A 27342-nucleotide genomic window follows, 5' to 3' on the forward strand; every position below is an offset into this window, starting at 1 on the left:
TACTAAGTATACTCCCGGTGACAGAAGGTGGCCCCATACTTGCCCATGAGAAATGCTAAGTATACTCCTGGTGACAGAAGGTGGCCCCATACTTGCCCATGAGAGATGCTAAGTATTCTCCCGGTGACAGAAGGTGGCCCCATACTTGCCCATGAGAAATGCTAAGTATACTCCCGGTGACAGAAGGCGGCCCCATACTTGCTCATGGGAAGTGCTAAGTATACTCCCGGTGACAGAAGGCGGCCCCATACTTCCCCATGAGAAATGCTAAGTATTCTACTGGTGGCAGAAGGCGGCCCCATACCTGCCCGTGAGAAGTACTAAGTATACTCCTGGTGACAGAAGGTGGCCCCGTACTTGCCCATGAGAAGTGCTAAGTATACTCCCAGTGACAGAACTTGGCCCCGTACTTGCCCATGAGAATTGAAAAGTGTACTCCCGGTGACAGAAGGCAGCCCCATACTTGCCAAAGAGAAATGCTAAGTATACTCCCGGTGACAGAAAGCGGCCCCGTACTTGCCAATGAGAAGTGCTAAGTATACTCCCGGTGACAGAAGGCGGCCCCATACTGGCTCATGGGAAGTGCTAAGTATACTCCCGGTGACAGAAGGCGGCCCCATACTTCCCCATGAGAAATGCTAAGTATACTCCTGGTGACAGAAGGCAGCCCCAAACTTCCCCATGAGAAATGCTAAGTATACTCCCAGTGACAGGAGGCGGCCCCATACTTGCCCATGAAAAGTGCTAAGTATACTCCTGGTGACAGAAGGCGGCCCAATACTTGCCCATGAGAAATGCTAAGTATACTCCCGGTGACAGAAGGTGGCCCCGTATTTCCCCATGAGAAGTGCTTAGTATACTTCCGGTGACAGAATGCGGCCCCATACTTGCCCACGAGAAGTGCTAAGTATACTCCTGGTGACAGAATGCGGCCCCATACTTGCCCATGAGAAATGCTAAGTGCACTCCTGGTGACAGAAGACGGCCCAATACTTGCCCATGAGAACTGCTAAGTATACTCCCGGTGACAGAAGGTGGCCCCGTATTTCCCCATGAGAGGTGCTTAGTATACTCCCGGTGACAGAAGGTGGCCCCGTATTTCCCCATGAGAAGTGCTTAGTATACTTCCGGTGACAGAATGCGGCCCCATACTTGCCCACGAGAAGTGCTAAGTATATTCCTGGTGACAGAATGCGGCCCCATACTTGCCCATGAGAAATGCTAAGTACACTCCTGGTGACAGAAGACGGCCCAATACTTGCCCATGAGAACTGCTAAGTATACTGCCGGAGACAGAAGGCGGCCCCATACTTGCCCATGAGAAATGCTAAGTATGCTCCGGTTAACAGAAGGTGGCCCCGTATTTCCCCATGAGAAGTGCTTAGTATACTCCCGGTGACAGAAGGCGGCCCCATACTTGCCCATGAGAAGTGCTAACTATACTCCTGGTGACAGAATGCGGCCCCATACTTGCCCATGAGAAATGCTAAGTAAACTCCTGGTGACAGAAGGCGGCCCCGTACTTGTCCAGGAGAAATGCTAAGTATACTCCTGGTGATAGAGAAATGCTAAGTATACTCCTGGTGAAAGAAGGTGGCGCTGTACTTACTTGCCCATGAGATATGCTAAGTATACTCCTGGTGACAGAAGGCGGCCCCGTACTTGCAGATGAGAAATGCTAAGTATACTCCCGGTGACAGAAGGCGGCCCCGTACTTGCAGATGAGAAATGCTAAGTGTACTCCCAGTGACAAAAGGCGACCCTGTACTTGCCGATGAGAAATGCGAAGTATACTCCCGGTGACAGAGGCGGCCCCGTACTTGCCCATGAGAAATGCTAAGTATTCTTCCGGTGACAGAAGATAGCCAAATACGTGCCCATGAGAAATGCTAAGTATACTCCCGGTGACAGAAGGCGACCCCCTACTTGCCCATGAGAAATGCTAAGTATACTCCCGGTGACAGAAGGTGCCCCCATACTTGCCCATGAGAAAAGCTAAGTATATTCCCGGTGACAGACAGCGCCTCCATACCTGCCAATGAGATTGCTAAGTATACTCCTGGTGACAGAAGGAGGTCCCGTACTTGCCCATGAGAAATGACAAATGCTAGTTATACTCCCGGTGACAGAAGGCAGCCCCATACTAGCCCTTGAGAAATGCTAAGTATACTCCCGATGACAGAAGGTGGCCCCATACTTGCCCATGAGAGATGCTAAGTATACTTCCGGTGACAGAACGTGGCCCCATTCTTGCCCATGAGAAGTGCTAAGTATATTCCCGGTGACAGAAGATGGCCCCATACTTGCCCATGAGAGATGCTAAGTATACTTCCGGTGACAGAAGGCGGCCCCATACCTGCCAATGAGAAGTGCTAAGTATATTCCCGGTGACAAAAGGTGGCCCCATACTTGCCCATGAGAGATACTAAGTATACTTCCGGTGACAGAAGGCGACCCCATACCTGCCAATGAGAAGTGCTAAGTATACTCCCGGTGACAGAAGACGGCTCCATACTTGCCGATGAGAAATGCAAAGTATACTCCCGGTGACAGAAGGCGGTCCTGTACTTGCCCATGAGAAATGCTAAGTATACTTCCGGTGACAGAAGATAGCCCAATACGTGCCCATGAGAAATGCTAAGTATACTCCCAGTGACAGACGGCGCCCCCATACCTGCCAATGAGAATTGCTTAGTATACTCCTGGTGACAGAAGAAGGTCCCGTACTTGCCCATGAGAAATGAGAAATGCCAAGTGTACTCCCGGTGACAGAAGGCAGCCCCATACTTGCCCATGAGAAATGCTAAGTATACTCCCGGTGACAGATGGTGGCCCCATACTTGCTCATGAGAAATGCTAAGTATACTCCCGGTGACAAAAGGCGGTCCCATACGTGCCCATGAGAAATGCTAAGTATACTTCCGGTGACAGAAGATAGCCCAATACGTGCCCATGAGAAATGCTAAGTATACTCCCAGTGACAGAAGGCGGCCCCCTACTTGCCCATGGGAAATGCTAAGTATGCTCCCGGTGACAGAAGGTGCCCCCGGTACTTGCCCATGAGAAATGCTAAGTATATCCCCGGTGACAGACGGCGCCCCCATACCTGCCAATGAGAATTGCTTAGTATACTCCTGGTGACAGAAGAAGGTCCCGTACTTGCCCATGAGAAATGAGAAGCCAAGTGTACTCCCGGTGACAGAAGGCAGCCCCATACTTGCCCATGAGAAATGCTAAGTATACTCCTGATGACAGAAGGTGGCCTCGTACTTACCCATGAGAAATGCTGAATATACTCCCGGTGACAGAAGGCGGCCCCGTACTTGCAGATGAGAAATGCTAAGTATACTCCCGGTGACAGAAGGCGGCCCCGTATTTGCAGATGAGAAATGCTAAGTATACTCCCGGTGACAGAAGGCGACCCTGTACTTGCCGATGAGAAATGCGAAGTATACTCCCGGTGACAGAGGCGGCCCCGTACTTGCCCATGAGAAATGCTAAGTATATTCCCGGTGACAGAAGATGGTCCCCTACTTGCCCATGAGAAATGCTAAGTATACTCCCGGTGACAGAAGGCGGCCCCCTACTTGCCCATGAGAAAAGCTAAGTTTACTCCCGGTGACAGACAGTGCCTCCATACCTGCCAATGAGAATTGCTAAGTATACTCCTGGTGACAGAAGGAGGTCCCGTACTTGCCCATGAGAAATGAGAAATGCCAAGTGTACTCCCGGTGACAGAAGGCAGCCCCATACTTGCCCATGAGAAATGCTAAGTATACTCCCGGTGACAGATGGTGGCCCCATACTTGCTCATGCGAAATGCTAGTTATACTCCCGGTGACAGAAGGCAGCCCCATACTTGCCCATGAGAGATGCTAAGTATACTTCCGGTGACAGAAGGCGGCCCCATACCTGCCAATGAGAAGTGCTAAGTATATTCCCGGTGACAGAAGATGGCTCCATACTTGCCGATGAGAAATGCAAAGTATACTCCCGGTGACAGAAGGCGGTCCTGTACTTGCCCATGAGAAATGCTAAGTATACTTCCGGTGACAGAAGATAGCCCAATACGTGCCCATGAGAAATGCTAAGTATACTCCCAGTGACAGAAGGCGGCCCCCTACTTGCCCATGAGAAATGCTAAGTATGCTCCCGGTGACAGAAGGTGCCCGCGGTACTTGCCCATGAGAAATGCTAAGTATATTCCCGGTGACAGACGGCGCCCCCATACCTGCCAATGAGAATTGCTAAGTATACTCCTGGTGACAGAAGAAGGTCCCGTACTTGCCCATGAGAAATGAGAAATGCCAAGTGTACTCCCGGTGACAGAAGGCAGCCCCATACTTGCCCATGAGAAATGCTAAGTATACTCCCGGTGACAGATGGTGGCCCCATACTTGCTCATGCGAAATGCTAAGTATACTCCCGGTGACAAAAGGCGGTCCCATACTTGCCCATGAGAAATGCTAAGTATACTCCTGATGACAGAAGGTGGCCTCGTACTTGCCCATGAGAAATGCTGAATATACTCCCGGTGACAGAAGGTGCCCCCGTACTTGCCCATGAGAAATGCTAAGTATACCCACAGTGACAGAAGGTGGCCCCGTACTTGCCCATGAGAAATGCTAAGTATACTCCCGGTGACAGAAGGTGGCCCCATACTTGCCCATGAGAGATGCTAAGTATACTTCCGGTGACAGAAGGCGGCCCCATACCTGCCAATGAGAAGTGCTAAGTATATTCCCGGTGACAGAAGACAGCCCCATACTTGCCCATGAGAGATGCTAAGTATACTTCCGGTGACAGAAGACGGCCCCATATTTGCCCATGAGAAGTGCTAAGTATACTCCCGGTGACAGAAGGCGTCCCCATACTTGCCCATGAGAAATGCTAAGTATACTCCCGGTGACAGAAGGTGGCCCCATACTTGCCCATGAGAAATGCTAAGTATACTCCTGGCGACAGAAGGTGGCCCCATACTTGCCCATGAGAGATGCTAAGTATACTCCCGGTGACAGAAGGCAGCCCCATACTTGCCCATGAGAAATGCTAAGTATACTCCCGGTGACAGATGGTGGCCCCATACTTGCTCATGCGAAATGCTAAGTATACTCCCGGTGACAAAAGGCGGTCCCATACTTGCCCATGAGAAATGCTAAATATACTCCTGATGACAGAAGGTGGCCTCGTACTTGCCCATGAGAAATGCTGAATATACTCCCGGTGACAGAAGGTGCCCCCGTACTTGCCCATGAGAAATGCTAGGTATACCCACGGTGACAGAAGGTGGCCCCGTACTTGCCCATGTGAAATGCTAAGTATACTCCCGGTGACAGAAGGTGGCCCCATACTTGCCCATGAGAAATGCTAAGTATACTCCCGGTGACAGAAGGTGGCCCCATACTTGCCCATGAGAGATGCTAAGTATACTCCCGGTGACAGAAGGTGGCCCCATACTTGCCCATGAGAGATGCTAAGTATATTCCCGGTGACAGAAGGCGGCCCCATACCTGCCAATGAGAAGTGCTAAGTATATTCCCGGTGACAGAAGACAGCCCCATACTTGCCCATGAGAGATGCTAAGTATACTCCTGATGACAGAAGGTGGCCTCGTACTTGCCCATGAGAAATGCTGAATATACTCCCGGTGACAGAAGGTGCCCCCGTACTTGCCCATGAGAAATGCTAAGTATACCCACAGTGACAGAAGGTGGCCGCGTACTTGCCCATGAGAAATGCTAAGTATACTCCCGATGACAGAAGGTGGCCCCATACTTGCCCATGAGAAATGCTAAGTATACTCCCGGTGACAGAAGGTGGCCCCATACTTGCCCATGAGAGATGCTAAGTATACTTCCGGTGACAGAAGGCGGCCCCATACTTGCCAATGAGAAGTGCTAAGTATATTCCCGGTGACAGAAGACAGCCCCATACTTGCCCATGAGAGATGCTAAGTATACTTCCGGTGACAGAAGGCGGCCCCATACCTGCCCATGAAAAGTGCTAAGTATATTCCCGATGACAGAAGACGGCCCCATATTTGCCCATGAGAAGTGCTAAGTATACTCCCGGTGACAGAAGGTGGCCCCATACTTGCCCATGAGAAATGCTAAGTATACTCCTGGTGACAGAAGGTGGCCCCATACTTGCCCATGAGAGATGCTAAGTATACTCCCAGTGACAGAAGGCGGCCCCATACTTGCCCATGAGAAATGCTAAGTATACTCCCGGTGACAGATGGTGGCCCCATACTTGCTCATGCGAAATGCTAAGTATACTCCCGGTGACAAAAGGCGGTCCCATACTTGCCCATGAGAAATGCTAAGTATACTCCTGATGACAGAAGGTGGCCTCGTACTTGCCCATGAGAAATGCTGAATATACTCCCGGTGACAGAAGGTGCCCCCGTACTTGCCCATGAGAAATGCTAAGTATACCCACGGTGACAGAAGGTGGCCCCGTACTTGCCCATGAGAAATGCTAAGTATACTCCCGGTGACAGAAGGTGGCCCCATACTTGCCCATGAGAAATGCTAAGTATACTCCCGGTGACAGAAGGTGGCCCCATACTTGCCCATGAGAGATGCTAAGTATACTCCCGGTGACAGAAGGTGGCCCCATACTTGCCCATGAGAGATGCTAAGTATACTTCCGGTGACAGAAGGCGGCCCCATACTTGCCCATGAGAGATGCTAAGTATACTTCCGGTGACAGAAGGCGGCCCCATACCTGCCCATGAGAAGTGCTAAGTATATTCCCGATGACAGAAGACGGCCCCATATTTGCCCATGAGAAGTGCTAAGTATACTCCTGGTGACAGAAGGTGGCCCCATACTGGCCCATGAGAGATGCTAAGTATACTCCCGGTGACAGAAGGTGGCCCCATACTTGCCCATGAGAAATGCTAAGTATACTCCCGGTGACAGAAGGCGTCCCCATACCTCCCCATTAGAAATGCTAAGTATACTCCCGGTGACAGAAGGTGGCCCCATACTTGCCCATGAGAAATGCTAAGTATACTCCCGGTGACAGAAGGTGGCCCCATACTTGCCCATGAGAGATGCTAAGTATACTCCCGGTGACAGAAGGTGGCCCATACTTGCCCATGAGAGATGCTAAGTATACTCCCGGTGACAGAAGGTGGCCCCATACTTGCCCATGAGAAATGCTAAGTATACTCCCGGTGACAGAAGGCGTCCCCATACCTCCCCATTAGAAATGCTAAGTATACTCCCGGTGACAGGAGGCGGCCCCATACTTGCCCACGAGAAGTGCTAAGTATACTCCGGGTGACAGAATGCGGCCCCATACTTGCCCATGAGAAATGCTAAGTACACTCCTGGTGACAGAAGACGGCCCAATACTTGCCCATGAGAACTGCTAAGTACACTCCTGGTGACAGAAGACGGCCCAATACTTGCCCATGAGAACTGCTAAGTATACTCCTGGTGACAGAAGACGGCCCAATACTTGCCCATGAGAAATGCTAAGTACACTCCTGGTGACAGAAGACGGCCCAATACTTGCCCATGAGAACTGCTAAGTATACTGCCGGAGACAGAAGGCAGCCCCATACTTGCCCATGAGAAATGCTAAGTATGCTCCCGGTGACAGAAGGTGGCCCCGTATTTCCCCATGAGAAGTGCTTAGTATACTCCCGGTGACAGAAGGCGGCCCCATACTTGCCCATGAGAAGTGCTAAGTATACTCCTGGTGACAGAATGCGGCCCCATACTTGCCCATGAGAAATGCTAAGTAAACTCCTGGTGACAGAAGGCGGCCCCATACTTGCCAATGAGAAGTGCTAAGTATACTCCCGGTGACAGAAGGCGGCCAAATACTTGCCCATGAGAAATGCTAAGTATACTCCCGGTGACAGAAGGTGGCCCCGTATTTCCCCATGAGAAGTGCTTAGTATACTCCCGGTGACAGAAAGAGGTCCCGTACTTGCCCATGAGAAATGAGAAATGCTAAGAATACTCCCGGTGACAGAAGGCAGCCCCATACTTCCCCATGAGACATGCTAAGTATACTCCCGTTGACAGAAGGTGGCCCCATACTTGCCCATGAGAAAAGCTAAGTATACTCCCAGTGACAAAAGCCGGCCCCATACCTGCCCATGAGAAGTGCTAAGTATATTCCCGGTGACAGAAGACGGCCCGATACCTGCCAATGAGAATTGCTAAGTATACTCCCGGTGACAGAAGGTGCCCCTGTACTTGCCCATGAGAAATGCTAAGTATACTCCCGGTGACAGACGGCGCCCCCATACCTGCCAATGAGAATTGCTAAGTATACTCCTGGTTACAGAAAGAGGTCCCGTACTTGCCCATGAGAAATGAGAAATGCTAAGAATACTCCCGGTGACAGAAGGCAGCCCCATACTTCCCCATGAGAAATGCTAAGTATACTCCCGGTGAGAGAAGGTGGCCCCATACTTGCCCATGAGAAAAGCTAAGTATACTCCCGGTGACAAAAGGCGGCCCCATACTCGCCCATGAGAAATGCTAAGTATACTCCCGATGACAGAAGGTGGCCCCATACTTGCCCATGAGAAGTGCTAAGTATATTCCCGGTGACAGAAGGTGTCCCCATACTTGCCCATGAGAGATGCTAAGTATACTTCCGGTGACAGAAGGCGGCCCCATACCTGCCCATGAGAAGTGCTAAGTATATTCTCGGTGAAAGAAGACGGCCCCATACTTGCCCATGAGAAATGCAAAGTATACACCCGGTGACAGAAGACGGCCCCATACTTGCCCATGAGAAGTGCTAAGTATACTCCCGGTGACAGAAGATGGCCCCATACTTGCCCATGAGAAATACTAAGTATACTCCCGGTGACAGAAGGTGGCCCCATACTTGCCCATGAGAAATGCTAAGTATACTCCTGGTGACAGAAGGTGGCCCCATACTTGCCCATGAGAGATGCTAAGTATTCTCCCGGTGACAGAAGGTGGCCCCATACTTGCCCATGAGAAATGCTAAGTATACTCCCGGTGACAGAAGGCGGCCCCATACTTGCTCATGGGAAGTGCTAAGTATACTCCCGGTGACAGAAGGCGGCCCCATACTTCCCCATGAGAAATGCTAAGTATTCTACTGGTGGCAGAAGGCGGCCCCATACCTGCCCGTGAGAAGTACTAAGTATACTCCTGGTGACAGAAGGTGGCCCCGTACTTGCCCATGAGAAGAGCTAAGTATACTCCCAGTGACAGAACTTGGCCCCGTACTTGCCCATGAGAATTGAAAAGTGTACTCCCGGTGACAGAAGGCAGCCCCATACTTGCCAAAGAGAAATGCTAAGTATACTCCCGGTGACAGAAAGCGGCCCCGTACTTGCCAATGAGAAGTGCTAAGTATACTCCCGGTGACAGAAGGCGGCCCCATACTTGCTCATGGGAAGTGCTAAGTATACTCCCGGTGACAGAAGGCGGCCCCATACTTCCCCATGAGAAATGCTAAGTATACTCCTGGTGACAGAAGGCAGCCCCAAACTTCCCCATGAGAAATGCTAAGTATACTCCCAGTGACAGGAGGCGGCCCCATACTTGCCCATGAAAAGTGCTAAGTATACTCCTGGTGACAGAAGGCGGCCCAATACTTGCCCATGAGAAATGCTAAGTATACTCCCGGTGACAGAAGGTGGCCCCGTATTTCCCCATGAGAAGTGCTTAGTATACTTCCGGTGACAGAATGCGGCCCCATACTTGCCCACGAGAAGTGCTAAGTATACTCCTGGTGACAGAATGCGGCCCCATACTTGCCCATGAGAAATGCTAAGTGCACTCCTGGTGACAGAAGACGGCCCAATACTTGCCCATGAGAACTGCTAAGTATACTCCCGGTGACAGAAGGTGGCCCCGTATTTCCCCATGAGAAGTGCTTAGTATACTCCCGGTGACAGAAGGTGGCCCCGTATTTCCCCATGAGAAGTGCTTAGTATACTTCCGGTGACAGAATGCGGCCCCATACTTGCCCACGAGAAGTGCTAAGTATATTCCTGGTGACAGAATGCGGCCCCATACTTGCCCATGAGAAATGCTAAGTACACTCCTGGTGACAGAAGACGGCCCAATACTTGCCCATGAGAACTGCTAAGTATACTGCCGGAGACAGAAGGCGGCCCCATACTTGCCCATGAGAAATGCTAAGTATGCTCCCGGTGACAGAAGGTGGCCCCGTATTTCCCCATGAGAAGTGCTTAGTATACTCCCGGTGACAGAAGGCGGCCCCATACTTGCCCATGAGAAGTGCTAACTATACTCCTGGTGACAGAATGCGGCCCCATACTTGCCCATGAGAAATGCTAAGTAAACTCCTGGTGACAGAAGGCGGCCCCGTACTTGTCCAGGAGAAATGCTAAGTATACTCCTGGTGATAGAGAAATGCTAAGTATACTCCTGGTGAAAGAAGGTGGCGCTGTACTTACTTGCCCATGAGATATGCTAAGTATACTCCTGGTGACAGAAGGCGGCCCCGTACTTGCAGATGAGAAATGCTAAGTATACTCCCGGTGACAGAAGGCGGCCCCGTACTTGCAGATGAGAAATGCTAAGTGTACTCCCAGTGACAAAAGGCGACCCTGTACTTGCCGATGAGAAATGCGAAGTATACTCCCGGTGACAGAGGCGGCCCCGTACTTGCCCATGAGAAATGCTAAGTATTCTTCCGGTGACAGAAGATAGCCAAATACGTGCCCATGAGAAATGCTAAGTATACTCCCGGTGACAGAAGGCGACCCCCTACTTGCCCATGAGAAATGCTAAGTATACTCCCGGTGACAGAAGGTGCCCCCATACTTGCCCATGAGAAAAGCTAAGTATATTCCCGGTGACAGACAGCGCCTCCATACCTGCCAATGAGATTGCTAAGTATACTCCTGGTGACAGAAGGAGGTCCCGTACTTGCCCATGAGAAATGACAAATGCTAGTTATACTCCCGGTGACAGAAGGCAGCCCCATACTAGCCCTTGAGAAATGCTAAGTATACTCCCGATGACAGAAGGTGGCCCCATACTTGCCCATGAGAGATGCTAAGTATACTTCCGGTGACAGAACGTGGCCCCATTCTTGCCCATGAGAAGTGCTAAGTATATTCCCGGTGACAGAAGATGGCCCCATACTTGCCCATGAGAGATGCTAAGTATACTTCCGGTGACAGAAGGCGGCCCCATACCTGCCAATGAGAAGTGCTAAGTATATTCCCGGTGACAAAAGGTGGCCCCATACTTGCCCATGAGAGATACTAAGTATACTTCCGGTGACAGAAGGCGACCCCATACCTGCCAATGAGAAGTGCTAAGTATACTCCCGGTGACAGAAGACGGCTCCATACTTGCCGATGAGAAATGCAAAGTATACTCCCGGTGACAGAAGGCGGTCCTGTACTTGCCCATGAGAAATGCTAAGTATACTTCCGGTGACAGAAGATAGCCCAATACGTGCCCATGAGAAATGCTAAGTATACTCCCAGTGACAGAAGGCGGCCCCCTACTTGCCCATGAGAAATGCTAAGTATGCTCCCGGTGACAGAAGGTGCCCGCGGTACTTGCCCATGAGAAATGCTAAGTATATCCCCGGTGACAGACGGCGCCCCCATACCTGCCAATGAGAATTGCTTAGTATACTCCTGGTGACAGAAGAAGGTCCCGTACTTGCCCATGAGAAATGAGAAATGCCAAGTGTACTCCCGGTGACAGAAGGCAGCCCCATACTTGCCCATGAGAAATGCTAAGTATACTCCCGGTGACAGATGGTGGCCCCATACTTGCTCATGAGAAATGCTAAGTATACTCCCGGTGACAAAAGGCGGTCCCATACTTGCCCATGAGAAATGCTAAGTATACTTCCGGTGACAGAAGATAGCCCAATACGTGCCCATGAGAAATGCTAAGTATACTCCCAGTGACAGAAGGCGGCCCCCTACTTGCCCATGGGAAATGCTAAGTATGCTCCCGGTGACAGAAGGTGCCCCCGGTACTTGCCCATGAGAAATGCTAAGTATATCCCCGGTGACAGACGGCGCCCCCATACCTGCCAATGAGAATTGCTTAGTATACTCCTGGTGACAGAAGAAGGTCCCGTACTTGCCCATGAGAAATGAGAAGCCAAGTGTACTCCCGGTGACAGAAGGCAGCCCCATACTTGCCCATGAGAAATGCTAAGTATACTCCTGATGACAGAAGGTGGCCTCGTACTTGCCCATGAGAAATGCTGAATATACTCCCGGTGACAGAAGGCGGCCCCGTACTTGCAGATGAGAAATGCTAAGTATACTCCCGGTGACAGAAGGCGGCCCCGTATTTGCAGATGAGAAATGCTAAGTATACTCCCGGTGACAGAAGGCGACCCTGTACTTGCCGATGAGAAATGCGAAGTATACTCCCGGTGACAGAGGCGGCCCCGTACTTGCCCATGAGAAATGCTAAGTATATTCCCGGTGACAGAAGATGGTCCCCTACTTGCCCATGAGAAATGCTAAGTATACTCCCGGTGACAGAAGGCGGCCCCCTACTTGCCCATGAGAAAAGCTAAGTATACTCCCGGTGACAGACAGTGCCTCCATACCTGCCAATGAGAATTGCTAAGTATACTCCTGGTGACAGAAGGAGGTCCCGTACTTGCCCATGAGAAATGAGAAATGCCAAGTGTACTCCCGGTGACAGAAGGCAGCCCCATACTTGCCCATGAGAAATGCTAAGTATACTCCCGGTGACAGATGGTGGCCCCATACTTGCTCATGCGAAATGCTAGTTATACTCCCGGTGACAGAAGGCAGCCCCATACTTGCCCATGAGAGATGCTAAGTATACTTCCGGTGACAGAAGGCGGCCCCATACCTGCCAATGAGAAGTGCTAAGTATATTCCCGGTGACAGAAGACGGCTCCATACTTGCCGATGAGAAATGCAAAGTATACTCCCGGTGACAGAAGGCGGTCCTGTACTTGCCCATGAGAAATGCTAAGTATACTTCCGGTGACAGAAGATAGCCCAATACGTGCCCATGAGAAATGCTAAGTATACTCCCAGTGACAGAAGGCGGCCCCCTACTTGCCCATGAGAAATGCTAAGTATGCTCCCGGTGACAGAAGGTGCCCGCGGTACTTGCCCATGAGAAATGCTAAGTATATTCCCGGTGACAGACGGCGCCCCCATACCTGCCAATGAGAATTGCTAAGTATACTCCTGGTGACAGAAGAAGGTCCCGTACTTGCCCATGAGAAATGAGAAATGCCAAGTGTACTCCCGGTGACAGAAGGCAGCCCCATACTTGCCCATGAGAAATGCTAAGTATACTCCCGGTGACAGATGGTGGCCCCATACTTGCTCATGCGAAATGCTAAGTATACTCCCGGTGACAAAAGGCGGTCCCATACTTGCCCATGAGAAATGCTAAGTATACTCCTGATGACAGAAGGTGGCCTCGTACTTGCCCATGAGAAATGCTGAATATACTCCCGGTGACAGAAGGTGCCCCCGTACTTGCCCATGAGAAATGCTAAGTATACCCACAGTGACAGAAGGTGGCCCCGTACTTGCCCATGAGAAATGCTAAGTATACTCCCGGTGACAGAAGGTGGCCCCATACTTGCCCATGAGAAATGCTAAGTATACTCCCGGTGACAGAAGGTGGCCCCATACTTGCCCATGAGAGATGCTAAGTATACTTCCGGTGACAGAAGGCGGCCCCATACCTGCCAATGAGAAGTGCTAAGTATATTCCCGGTGACAGAAGACAGCCCCATACTTGCCCATGAGAGATGCTAAGTATACTTCCGGTGACAGAAGACGGCCCCATATTTGCCCATGAGAAGTGCTAAGTATACTCCCGGTGACAGAAGGCGTCCCCATACTTGCCCATGAGAAATGCTAAGTATACTCCCGGTGACAGAAGGTGGCCCCATACTTGCCCATGAGAAATGCTAAGTATACTCCTGGCGACAGAAGGTGGCCCCATACTTGCCCATGAGAGATGCTAAGTATACTCCCGGTGACAGAAGGCAGCCCCATACTTGCCCATGAGAAATGCTAAATATACTCCTGATGACAGAAGGTGGCCTCGTACTTGCCCATGAGAAATGCTGAATATACTCCCGGTGACAGAAGGTGCCCCCGTACTTGCCCATGAGAAATGCTAGGTATACCCACGGTGACAGAAGGTGGCCCCGTACTTGCCCATGTGAAATGCTAAGTATACTCCTGGTGACAGAAGGTGGCCCCATACTTGCCCATGAGAAATGCTAAGTATACTCCCGGTGACAGAAGGTGGCCCCATACTTGCCCATGAGAGATGCTAAGTATACTCCCGGTGACAGAAGGTGGCCCCATACTTGCCCATGAGAGATGCTAAGTATATTCCCGGTGACAGAAGGCGGCCCCATACCTGCCAATGAGAAGTGCTAAGTATATTCCCGGTGACAGAAGACAGCCCCATACTTGCCCATGAGAGATGCTAAGTATACTTCCGGTGACAGAAGGCGGCCCCATACCTGCCCATGAGAAGTGCTAAGTATATTCCCGATGACAGAAGACGGCCCCATATTTGCCCATGAGAGATGCTAAGTATACTCCCGGTGACAGAAGGTGGCCCCATACTTGCCCATGAGAGATGCTAAGTATATTCCCGGTGACAGAAGGCGGCCCCATACCTGCCAATGAGAAGTGCTAAGTATATTCCCGGTGACAGAAGACAGCCCCATACTTGCCCATGAGAGATGCTAAGTATACTCCTGATGACAGAAGGTGGCCTCGTACTTGCCCATGAGAAATGCTGAATATACTCCCGGTGACAGAAGGTGCCCCCGTACTTGCCCATGAGAAATGCTAAGTATACCCACAGTGACAGAAGGTGGCCGCGTACTTGCCCATGAGAAATGCTAAGTATACTCCCGATGACAGAAGGTGGCCCCATACTTGCCCATGAGAAATGCTAAGTATACTCCCGGTGACAGAAGGTGGCCCCATACTTGCCCATGAGAGATGCTAAGTATACTTCCGGTGACAGAAGGCGGCCCCATACTTGCCAATGAGAAGTGCTAAGTATATTCCCGGTGACAGAAGACAGCCCCATACTTGCCCATGAGAGATGCTAAGTATACTTCCGGTGACAGAAGGCGGCCCCATACCTGCCCATGAAAAGTGCTAAGTATATTCCCGATGACAGAAGACGGCCCCATATTTGCCCATGAGAAGTGCTAAGTATACTCCCGGTGACAGAAGGTGGCCCCATACTTGCCCATGAGAAATGCTAAGTATACTCCTGGTGACAGAAGGTGGCCCCATACTTGCCCATGAGAGATGCTAAGTATACTCCCAGTGACAGAAGGCGGCCCCATACTTGCCCATGAGAAATGCTAAGTATACTCCCGGTGACAGATGGTGGCCCCATACTTGCTCATGCGAAATGCTAAGTATACTCCCGGTGACAAAAGGCGGTCCCATACTTGCCCATGAGAAATGCTAAGTATACTCCTGATGACAGAAGGTGGCCTCGTACTTGCCCATGAGAAATGCTGAATATACTCCCGGTGACAGAAGGTGCCCCCGTACTTGCCCATGAGAAATGCTAAGTATACCCACGGTGACAGAAGGTGGCCCCGTACTTGCCCATGAGAAATGCTAAGTATACTCCCGGTGACAGAAGGTGGCCCCATACTTGCCCATGAGAAATGCTAAGTATACTCCCGGTGACAGAAGGTGGCCCCATACTTGCCCATGAGAGATGCTAAGTATACTCCCGGTGACAGAAGGTGGCCCCATACTTGCCCATGAGAGATGCTAAGTATACTTCCGGTGACAGAAGGCGGCCCCATACTTGCCCATGAGAGATGCTAAGTATACTTCCGGTGACAGAAGGCGGCCCCATACCTGCCCATGAGAAGTGCTAAGTATATTCCCGATGACAGAAGACGGCCCCATATTTGCCCATGAGAAGTGCTAAGTATACTCCTGGTGACAGAAGGTGGCCCCATACTGGCCCATGAGAGATGCTAAGTATACTCCCGGTGACAGAAGGTGGCCCCATACTTGCCCATGAGAAATGCTAAGTATACTCCCGGTGACAGAAGGCGTCCCCATACCTCCCCATTAGAAATGCTAAGTATACTCCTGGTGACAGAAGGCGTCCCCATACTTGCCCATGGGAAGTGCTAAGTATACTTCCGGTGACAGAAGGCGGCCCCATACCTGCCAATGAGAAGTGCTAAGTATATTCCCGGTGACAGAAGACGGCCCCATTCTTGCCCATGAGAAATGCTAAGTATACTCCCGATGACAGAAGACGGCCCCATATTTGCCCATGAGAGATGCTAAGTATACTTCCGGTGACAGAAGGCGGCCCCATACCTGCCCATGAGAAGTGCTAAGTATATTCCCGGTGACAGAAGACGGCCCCATTCTTGCCCATGAGAAATGCTAAGTATACTCCCGATGACAGAAGGTGGCCCCGTACTTGCCCATGAGAAATGCTAAGTATACTCCCGGTGACAGAAGGTGGCCCCATACTTGCCCATGAGAAATGCTAGTTATACTCCCGGTGACAGAAAGCGGCCCCGTACTTGCCCATGAGAAATGCTAAGTATACTTCCGGTGACAGAAGATAGCCCAATACGTGCCCATGAGAAATGCTAAGTATGTTCCCGGTGACAGACGGCGCCCCCATACCTGCCAATGAGAATTGCTAAGTATACTCCTGGTGACAGAAGAAGGTCCCGTACTTGCCCATGAGAAATGAGAAATGCTAAGTATACTCCCGGTTACAAAAGGCGGCCCCATACTTGCCCATGAGAAATGCTAAGTATACTCCTGATGACAGAAGGTAGCCTCGTACTTGCCCATGAGAAATGCTGAATATACTCCCGGTGACAGAAGGTGCCCCCGTACTTCCCATGAGAAATGCTAAGTATACCCCCGGTGACAGAAGGTGGCCCCGTACTTGCCCATGAGAAATGCTAAGTATATTCCCGGTGACAGAAGGTGGCCCCATACCTGCCCATGAGAAATGCTAAGTATACTCCCGGTGACAGAAGGTGGCCTCGTACTTGCCCATGAGAGATGCTAAGTATACTTCCGGTGACAGAAGGCGGCCCCATTCTTGCCCATGAGAAGTGCGAAGTATATTCCCGGTGACAGAAGATGGCCCCATACTTGCCCATGAGAGATGCTAAATATACTTCCGGTGACAGAAGGCGGCCCCATACCTGCCCATGAGAAGTGCTAAGTATATTCCCGGTGACAGAAGGTGGCCCCATACTTGCCCATGAGAAATGCTAAGTATACTCCTGGTGACAGAAGATGGCCCCATACTTGCCCATGAGAAATGCTAAGTATACTCCCGATGACAGAAGACGGCCCCATATTTGCCCATGAGAGATGCTAAGTATACTTCCGGTGACAGAAGGCGGCCCCATACCTGCCCATGAGAAGTGCTAAGTATATTCCCGGTGACAGAAGACGGCCCCATTCTTGCCCATGAGAAATGCTAAGTATACTCCCGATGACAGAAGGTGGCCCCGTACTTGCCCATGAGAAATGCTAAGTATACTCCCGGTGACAGAAGGTGGCCCCATACTTGCCCATGAGAAATGCTAGTTATACTCCCGGTGACAGAAAGCGGCCCCGTACTTGCCCATGAGAAATGCTAAGTATACTTCCGGTGACAGAAGATAGCCCAATACGTGCCCATGAGAAATGCTAAGTATGTTCCCGGTTACAGACGGCGCCCCCATACCTGCCAATGAGAATTGCTAAGTATACTCCTGGTGACAGAAGAAGGTCCCGTACTTGCCCATGAGAAATGAGAAATGCTAAGTATACTCCCGGTTACAAAAGGCGGCCCCATACTTGCCCATGAGAAATGCTAAGTATACTCCTGATGACAGAAGGTAGCCTCGTACTTGCCCATGAGAAATGCTGAATATACTCCCGGTGACAGAAGGTGCCCCCGTACTTGCCCATGAGAAATGCTAAGTATACCCCCGGTGACAGAAGGTGGCCCCGTACTTGCCCATGAGAAATGCTAAGTATATTCCCGGTGACAGAAGGTGGCCCCATACCTGCCCATGAGAAATGCTAAGTATACTCCCGGTGACAGAAGGTGGCCTCGTACTTGCCCATGAGAGATGCTAAGTATACTTCCGGTGACAGAAGGCGGCCCCATTCTTGCCCATGAGAAGTGCGAAGTATATTCCCGGTGACAGAAGATGGCCCCATGCTTGCCCATGAGAGATGCTAAATATATTTCCGGTGACAGAAGGCGGCCCCATACCTGCCCATGAGAAGTGCTAAGTATATTCCCGGTGACAGAAGGTGGCCCCATACTTGCCCATGAGAAATGCTAAGTATACTCCTGGTGACAGAAGATGGCCCCATACTTGCCCATGAGAAATGCTAAGTATACTCCCGGTGACAGAAGGCGGCCCCATACCTCCCCATTAGAAATGCTAAGTATACTCCCGGTGACAGAAGGTGGCCCCATACTTGCCCATGAGAAATGCTAAGTATACTCCTGGTGACAGAAGATGGCCCCATACTTGCCCATGAGAAATGCTAAGTATACTCCCGGTGACAGAAGGCGGCCCCATACCTCCCCATTAGAAATGCTAAGTATACTCCCGGTGACAGAAGGTGGCCCCATACTTGCCCATGAGAAATGCTAAGTATACTCCTGGTGACAGAAGATGGCCCCATACTTGCCCATGAGAAATGCTAAGTATACTCCCGGTGACAGAAGGCGGCCCCATACCTCCCCATTAGAAATGCTAAGTATACTCCTGGTGACAGAATGCGGCCCCATACTTGCTCATGGGAAGTGCTAAGTATACTCCCGGTGACAGAAGGAAATGCTTTTCTAGGTGAAGGGGGGCACGGAAATACAACACAACCGCAATCTTCATGCACCCCGTGAATGCAACAGTCTCTTAACCTGTCGCTACGATAGGTTTGTGGTGAAGGATTGTAACCCCAGGATCTCTGTGACTTTAGCGTTCCATCATAATAATGGCGGAACGTTGAGATAGCCAGACGTGCCCAACAATCATAGCGCGTGGGGAGCATTGCAACCAAGTCCAGAGACTGCATTAGAGAATACAATCACACTTCCGGTTTCTTGATGAACTTTACCTTGCGGTCCATGCTGATGATGTAATCATATAACTCAATTGCCTGATGGGTAGTGAAGCCCCGCCCACTGTTTGTGTCGCTAATAGGGGAGACCTCTGAAACCTCTGATTCCGCACTCATAGGACTAAAATCCTCTAATACTATAATGATTAGTAAATATCTGAGACTATTGCTCCTCTACAGACCCATTTAGTAGGTCACCACAGGGCTCCATGTCAGCAAAACACTGTGCTCCATTCCGGGCCTTTCCTTTTACAAATCATTGACTTCTGCTCATCGCACGACTGCTTCCATGATGAACCAGGAGTAAAACAGTTGTATGTTAAATAAAATCACAGGTCACGAGCGTAGCGTGCAAGAACCCACAAGGTCCTCCTATCGCAAGCAGGGGTCTGGCTCGCCATCTTTGTTTGACTACACTGGCTAAGGCTGATAGGACCTGTACTCCACAACATCTGGAGAGCCAAAGGTTGCAGACCCCTGTGAGAGGGGGGTGCCAATGAAATGAGAGTCATTGGTCACCATGAGAGGTTTGAGACCCCAGAAGTCACAGAAGAGATGTAACAGTAAGGTCATGGTGGTACTTGGTGAAAAAAGCGACTGAATTTCTCAGATACATAACTCTCCCCCGAGGACCATAAACCAAGAGTTGACATGGTGAGTAAACAAACCCCTCAGAATACCTGCCCACAGGCTGTGCTCCTTCATTCAGTGTATCTGGGGTCATTGAACTTGGCAGCCACCAATCGAAAAACCGCCACCTGCTTAACCTGTACGGTTACTTTGAAATTTCTTGGTCCCAAAACGTCAGTAGTACAGCACATGACAAACTGGCGTGGCATTTCACAATGGCTTGCCTGCCAGTTTCTTTACATGGGATAATTTACAAAAATACATTTTGTTTTTTTGCAAATTGCCCCCCATTGGCTACAAAGGTCAGAGGTTCCCCTTAGACTAGTGGTACTTCTTCCTAGGCTGATGTAAGGGTGCTCATTTTAATAACCTTTGAAGTGGTGTTAATAAGGCAGCTATGGCATACTAAATAAACAAGGGTATCTTCTTTTAAGCTTTGGGGGGCGGCTGTAGAGAAAATCAGTGAATTCCAGGCTGGATGTTGCCCCTGAACGGTCCGGAGACCCACAGCATAATCCATAACACGCACAGCCAGTCTCGTTCCTCTTCACATTAAAATATCAGGCAAATCCTGGCACATCCATACACAAGTGCGACTCCCCCACGTGTATCCTCCTGTCCTCCAATGGGTGGCCTCTGTTGCTACGCCCCACCCCTTGACCCATCCCCAAGCTGCCCACAGCCAATAGCAGGTAGGTTAGCAAGTCAGAGGCGGGACAAGTCGCCGAGGCAACCTGGAAGTTAATGTGGCCCCTTGAAACTCAGGCGTTTCCGGTGGATTGCCCCCGAAGGCGTTCCCATGAAGTACCGATATTTGCAAGTCATGCCCACAATAGAATCCGAGGATGATGTGGTTAGAGGCAGGCCTGTGCGTCTCACTTTCGCCCATGAAGCACAAGAAGCGATTGCAGTGTAAGGCAGCGTGCAGGTCAGTGGGATATCAAAGGATGGGGGGGGGCTTAACCCCGCCAGGGGGGATTAGAGAGCCTTCTTAACCTGCCGCTGCAGGCCTACCTGGTTGTTTGCCAGAGCCAGCCAGCCATGCCCCAAAGCGGAGGAAGGGAGTTCTGAGGACCACTTCCCTTTCCATGCCTTGTCATAGGTGGCCTACACCCCTGTCTGCGTACCCCAGTGTGACCAGTGTTCTCTCTTTTCCTTTGTAGGATCCCAGGAACCTCTGTTGAAGAAGCAGATGACCCACGGGAGAGAGCAGCGGTGGGCCGCGCAACTTATGTCATAGCTCTCAACTCACACGCTTTTGGCGGGTGTCACCCGCCTTGTAAAGGGCTGACTCACCCGCCAAGCCTCCTGCACGCCCATTCATTCCAATGGGCGTCTCACCTGCCAAAAACAGAATCGAGAGATTTCACCCGCCTTTACAACACAGATGGTTGAGAGCTCTGAGTTATGTGAAGCTGAATAATAGCAATTTACCATACACCAGAGAGGCAGCTATCTCACCACGGCGACATGAAGACCACTCGCCAGTGGAATCCCTGCAACCAGAACTATTAGAGACAGCCTCACCATGCCAACATAGGTGGAGGAGCATACAATCATTTTTAAAGCCGTCGTCCCGTTATGGGGCTCTTGGGAACAGACAGTAATTGGTCCCTAAGGTCAGGTGTGCAATTGCACCAATGGAGAGCAAAGGGGGAGGTGGCAATCAGAACGTGCATGATAGACAGGGAGTGTGGGAATCACATCAAATTCATCAGATGAGGTCAGGTGAAGGGGAGGCAGACCAAGAAGCCAGGCGGAGGAAGGACACTGGAACGCAGCGTGCTGGAAACTGTGGTGGAGATTCTTACAGGCGAGTTGTTGGATCATGATAGAAAGTGGTACATGTGTGAGGGGGTTTGTGAATGATTGCTGAAAGGTGTGAGCAAGGATTAGAGAAAGAGTAGGTGAGAGTGAGAAGAGTGTATGGGAGTGTGAACGGGGTGAGTGTAAGTGGAAAGAGAGGAGGGGTGGAGAATAGAGAGCAGTGTAGAGGCGAGAGTATAGTGTAGAGTAGTGGGGAGGGAAGACAAACAAATGAGGATAGAGAGATGGGAGGAGAATGTAGAGTAGTGGGGAGGGGATAGGAAGGTGGTGAGCAGAGGAGAGAGAAAAGGAGAATGGAGAGTAGTGGAGAAACAGGAGGAGAGTGGGCAGTAAAGAGGAGAGCAGAGGGCGAGAGAGTAGAGAAGAGAGAGAGGGTATTCAGACATTGCATGACCGTTAAAGTGAGAAGAGAGGAGGGTGTATATAGGGAGGAGGGAGAGAGTGAGAGCATTAAGAGAGGAGAAGGATCAGGGAGAGCAACGGCGTGAACGTACTGAGTGCCAGGAACTGGGTGATTGAAAATGCACCACACCATACTGAAGAAGCCATCATTCCAGGGTCCCTTAGGATTGGTTGCCCCCTTGAAAATCCCAGAAAGACTGAGACAGAGAAGGCTGAAGACTTAAGGCTATAACTCCAGTCAGAATGTGGATGGTAGGAGTTACCGTTCTCTAGTCACCAGTCCACGGAACTGGGACGTCTTGGTAGGCAGGTGGGAAGACGACTGGAGATGAGAGAGGGACCTCTCTAGTCACCAGTCCCGGGAACTGGGACGTCTGGGCTAGAGAGGTGGGAAGCCTACTGGTGACGAGAGAGGGACCTCTCTAGTCACCAGTCCGGGAAACTGGGATGTCTTGGCTAGAGAGGTGGGAAGCCGACTGGAGACGGGAAAGGGGCCACCATTAGAGTGGAATATTTTGTTTACATATCGTTTAGTTTCCACCACACTTGAGCACAACCTAATAAGAACCCTTGAACCATCTGGAGTCTGGACATTCGTAAGGCCACCTGTGACCGGGAGACAAGGGAAGAAAGTCGTGCTGTCGCCCCCCCCCCCTCAGCCAATGCCAGGGAGAAGGGCTGTTCTCAGGTCCAGAGGTACCAACCAACCTGATTTCCTGACCTATATTTCTCTTAACACGTGCACGCCATGGAATGCGCCGGCGCGATTTCTGTGAAGTTCTATTGTGTATCCTAGTGGGACATTGCAATTTTGTGAAGCTGCCAAAATTGGAATTAGGGTAGGGAGGAGGGATTGAAATGTATATTTTTCATAATGAAATCACTTGCTTTTGGGCTCTCATTTTCATTTGATTTGCATTGAATCAAATTCCCTTGAAGGGCCCGCCACGCCACACAATGACCGGCATAGGGGTGTGCGGTCTGGGGTTTAATGTGCATGTTTCAAATATGAAAAATGGGTCTTTAAAAACCTCATCGAACGTCAGGGAACCCCTTCATTCCCAGAGCCCCCAGATTTCCTCCAAAGCGAACTGTACAATTAATAAAAGCCAGCAACAATAGATGCGCTCGTTATTACATTGTATACTTTTCTCTGAATAATTTGGCACAGTCAGATCATTTCCATGGAGCTGTTTTGATGGAAGGAGAAAAAAAGTGAATTCAATGTCGATGTTTTTAGTTCTGTTTTCCTGCAAGCTCGTAGGTGTCATGCTTCAGAAGGTAATGTCCCCTTTTTCAGAAACTCTGCTCCCTATGTGGGCGCCGCAATGCTTTTGAGGCAGGATTTCCTGTGCAATGCTTGAACATCGTCTGCCAGAGTATTTTCCCAACTCAGCACCTGCAAAGCAACTCTCTGTGCCAGAGACTCCAATATTTGATGAATGGCGACCTGCCTCAGAAACAAGAGCCTTGAGCTGAGCTTGTCTTAAGAATACACGACCCATGGCATCAAAGAATCATGGACCCAATGAGGGTGCAGTTCAAAAATAGGATGATAGAGAAGTTTTCCGTCGCCTACCAAAATATAAAGGTACAATCATTTACTTTTTGGTGAAATTCTTCGTTTTTCCCTTTTAGCTTTGAAGGATTGTAGCGATGGCTAGAACTTGGACACCAGCACGAAACTGGGCGTCCCTCGCAAGCCAGTGCTCGGGGAGGGTGAGAGAGTGATGAAAGAGCCCCAACATGGCAGCAGGAAATCAATGTCTAAGACCCCTCGACTTAGAAGAATCTTTTTTGTCATCTAAAGGAAGACAAGAGGTCATTTGATTTTTAAAAAAACTGGCAGAAAATGAAGGGTGCAAGAAAAGAGAGAGAGAGAAAAAACGAAATGGGTGAGCTACTCACTCATGTTTTCAAGAAACATCAACTGCTTTCTTTTAAACGTTCTAAATTCTCCACTTTCAAGTTGCCAGTGTCACTTCCTGCCATTTCTATGAAGTAAGTTTTCAAGTGTGTTCATCGCTTTTCTGCTTCATGTGTCCATGGCAGAAAGAGAATGTCCCTACATAGCTGGCGGCTTTGTGTTGACATCTTAAAATTACAACATTGAGCGAAACCCAAAATTCAATCAATGGCAATGGGCACTTGTAATCGACATGGACTCAGATACATTTGCATTTCGATCAATTCCCCCAAAACCTCAACTCTGCTCGGCTATATCCTGAAAATGCCACCAGTGCAGCCTGCGTGTAATGCCATATAGACTGTGCCCCATGGGCCTGGAAGGTGGAGAAGGCAAAACGCAATGTTGAGCAGCTGGGAGGTGGAGGGCGAAGGAAGCTACACAAAACCACATGTCTTATAATGGGGCTGTATCAGGGTAAGGCTTGAGACTAAATAGGATCTTTCCTCCAGTGGAAGCAATAGCCCAGGTGGCACCACAATTGGGTCCATAGCAGATTCATTGGGCCTGGTGGTCCCCTCCAGCCATCAAATTGTCTGTATGGCAAGCAGTGTCATATCACACTCGTGTGTCCACGGCGTACATCTTGGCAGTTGCGCTTCGAGCGGGTGAGTACAGCTTTGCCATTGCTGTGCCGGCGCGCGATCGGACCTTCCTCGACGAATAAGATGAGTGGCTTCTGCTGGATCCAACATCTGTGTTAAAAAATGAAAAGCTTTTACTCCTCTCCACATGGTGCATCATAGATTCGTTTGTGACATTTTACAAAACATCTTTTTTTTGCAGGAGCAGAGACCTGTTCAGTGATTTTATCTAAGTTCAGCACTTTTACTCTACCAGTTCATAACAGAAGCAGCAGGGCAGGTGGTATTGCCATCCTGTACAAATCCTACCTCGCTATCTCACACTCGGAGGAACATGCCTGCAACTCAGATTGCAAATCCCTCCTGGTAAAATGTCTGCTCACGGCCTCGCACACTCACAGCTTCCTGCTCATATACAGACCCCCGGGGTACAATATATGCTTTGCACGAACTCTTAGCGACTCTTTAGCAGCCCTTCTGGTCTCCCACCCCCTCCTCACAATACTAGGGGACTTCGATGTGTGATTTGGCAAACGACATAACCCCATGACACAATCCCTACTATACAACCTGGAAACCATAATCTAACACAACTAGTCTGAGGCCGTACCCACTCTGCAGGCCACACCCCTGGTGCAATCTTCAGCTCTCCAGACCACGTCACCTCACTGCCCCCTCACCCACTCATCGTCATGGACCACTCAGCCATCTTTGTCACTCTTTCGACGGTAGACCCTGCATCCTGCACCTCCCCCCAGCAGCCAGGGGGGTTGAGGGGAGGCAGGACCTTTGGAACAAGGTCAAAGTAACTCCTGACCTCCAGACCCCTCCAGTCGGGCCAGATCTGCATCCACCACTTTGATCTCTGGCTCTCGGAACAACTCAGCCCACTCACCCCACTCACATCCTTCTCTAGCAGCCCTCAAAACTCTTATATCCCAGAAAGAAAGCTGATGGCAGGCAGACCCATCACCGGCGCTGCACATAATGGCCTACACCTACCAGCTCAAAGCTTACTGGGCAGAAATATGAAAGGCCAACAAAAATCCTACTATTGCTGGAATAGAATCACAATCGTTCGGAACCCCTCTAGGGAAGTCCACAAGCTTATTTCCAAATTCAATGCCTCTGCATGCAATGCCTCCTCCCCCTCACACCTTAACACTCTGCAACTCTATCTCAGACCACTTCCACAACATAGCCATAGAAAGAAACATTGCCATCGTCACTACAATAGTATTGCTCACCCCGACCCCCGCAGGACACCGACCAGGATATTAGAACCGCCTTCCACCCACACACTCTTCTATTCCTTCTCGCCTCTCTTCCACCCTCAATTTCTAAAGCTACTATCTAACAGCAGCCACTCAGGATCCCCTGGAGACCCCGGCCCCCTACTCTGCTAAAAGAAATCCTATCTTCAACACATGCCGGAGACATCGCAAGATCTATCGTTAACACATCCCTCTCTTCCAGACCCTTCCCAGGAGAATTCAAGACTTTGTACACCAAGCCCCTGCTCAAAAACCCCTCGCTCAACCCCCTTGCCCCGGTGAATTACAGACCCATCTCTAACAACCAATTCATAGCTAAACTAATCGACCAAGCAGCCTACTCTCAACTATCCCATTTCACAGAATCCAACCAACTCCTCGACCCTGCCATATATGGCTCCAGACCCCGAAGAGGAACTCAATTGTGCTTGGTCTCCATCTGAGATGATTTCAAAAGACGTTCAGACCCGGAAGCACTAATTCTACTTGACCTCTCTGTAGCCTTCAACACCACTGACCTCGCCCCCCTCACGGGCAGACTCCACTCCCTCAGCATCCAGGGTGCAGCTCTGAAGTGGATAACCTCCTTCCTCTCCAACAGATTCCAAATAATGCACAAGCCTCCTTTCGCCTCGACTCCCCGCCCTGTTGCCCATCGAGTGCCGTAGGATGCCTCAGTATCCATACCACGTTTTATCCTGTACCTGAGTCCCATCACCACACTCACCTGATCCTACGGCCTATCCTGCTATAACTACAAAGATACCCAAACCGTCCTTAAGATCCCAAAGGGCCGTTCCTCCACCTCCCCTGATCTTGTATCATGCCTCTCAGAAATCAAACACTGGATGACTCCGAACCACCTCCTTCTCAACCCAGGAAAAACTGAGATCATGCTCTGCGAGAAGACTGCCCTCTTACCCCAATCCACCCTGAGCCCTCTCTCTCTGGGCCCACCTACCTCCGCCTCCAACACAGTTAAAAACCCCAGATGCATTTTGGATGCAGACCTGATCCTATCACAGCATATCAGTTCTGTGACCAAAAGCTGCTACCTACACATGTTCATTCTCTGCCACATCTTTGACTACCTGACTCTCCCACACAGAGTCTGCGCGATCGTAGCTATTGTCCTTTCATGCATACACTACGCTAATTTTGGAAATCCCTTATTCACATCTCGGACTACTGTCCTCCCAGGGGCGTTCATCCCAACAGTGCTTCGAGGCTATCCCAATGGCAGTAGGTGCTATACAAGTGCCATATAACATAACTTCCCGGTTAGAATAGAAGTTAATGTGTGTGTGTTGTACATGAGCATACGTGTGCTGCTAGATATAGGGGGTGTTCTTGTGTATGACCCTGTCTTCAGGCAGACAAATACACAAATAGGTGAGTGGCCTTTTGGAGGTGAACAGGTCACATTTTATTGTACAAAAGGTTCAAGACAAACCCCACATGATTTCTGCAGTTCACAAGTTAACTTGGTCATGTCACGAGTACCTTCTGACCCACGAGTAGCTGGCTGTTTTT

At 50.2% G+C, this 27342-nt stretch overlaps 1 protein-coding gene across 2 annotated transcripts in view; it reads right to left on the reverse strand.

Annotated features, from left to right (window-relative positions):
* Positions 1-23112: 23112 nt before the first annotated feature.
* CLDN16 (claudin 16) overlaps positions 23113-27342 on the reverse strand; it is a 233238-nt gene continuing 229008 nt past the window's right edge. For both annotated transcript variants that reach the window (XM_069617451.1, XM_069617452.1), the window contains one exon: positions 23113-24646. In XM_069617451.1, the coding sequence (XP_069473552.1) occupies positions 24510-24646 (137 nt within the window). In that variant the 3' untranslated portion in view covers positions 23113-24509. The remainder of the gene's footprint in view (positions 24647-27342) is intronic.

Source organism: Ambystoma mexicanum, chromosome 10 (genome assembly GCF_040938575.1).
Source record: "Ambystoma mexicanum isolate Mex_15411 chromosome 10, UKY_AmexF1_1, whole genome shotgun sequence".
NCBI classification, from domain to species: Eukaryota; Metazoa; Chordata; class Amphibia; order Caudata; family Ambystomatidae; genus Ambystoma; species Ambystoma mexicanum.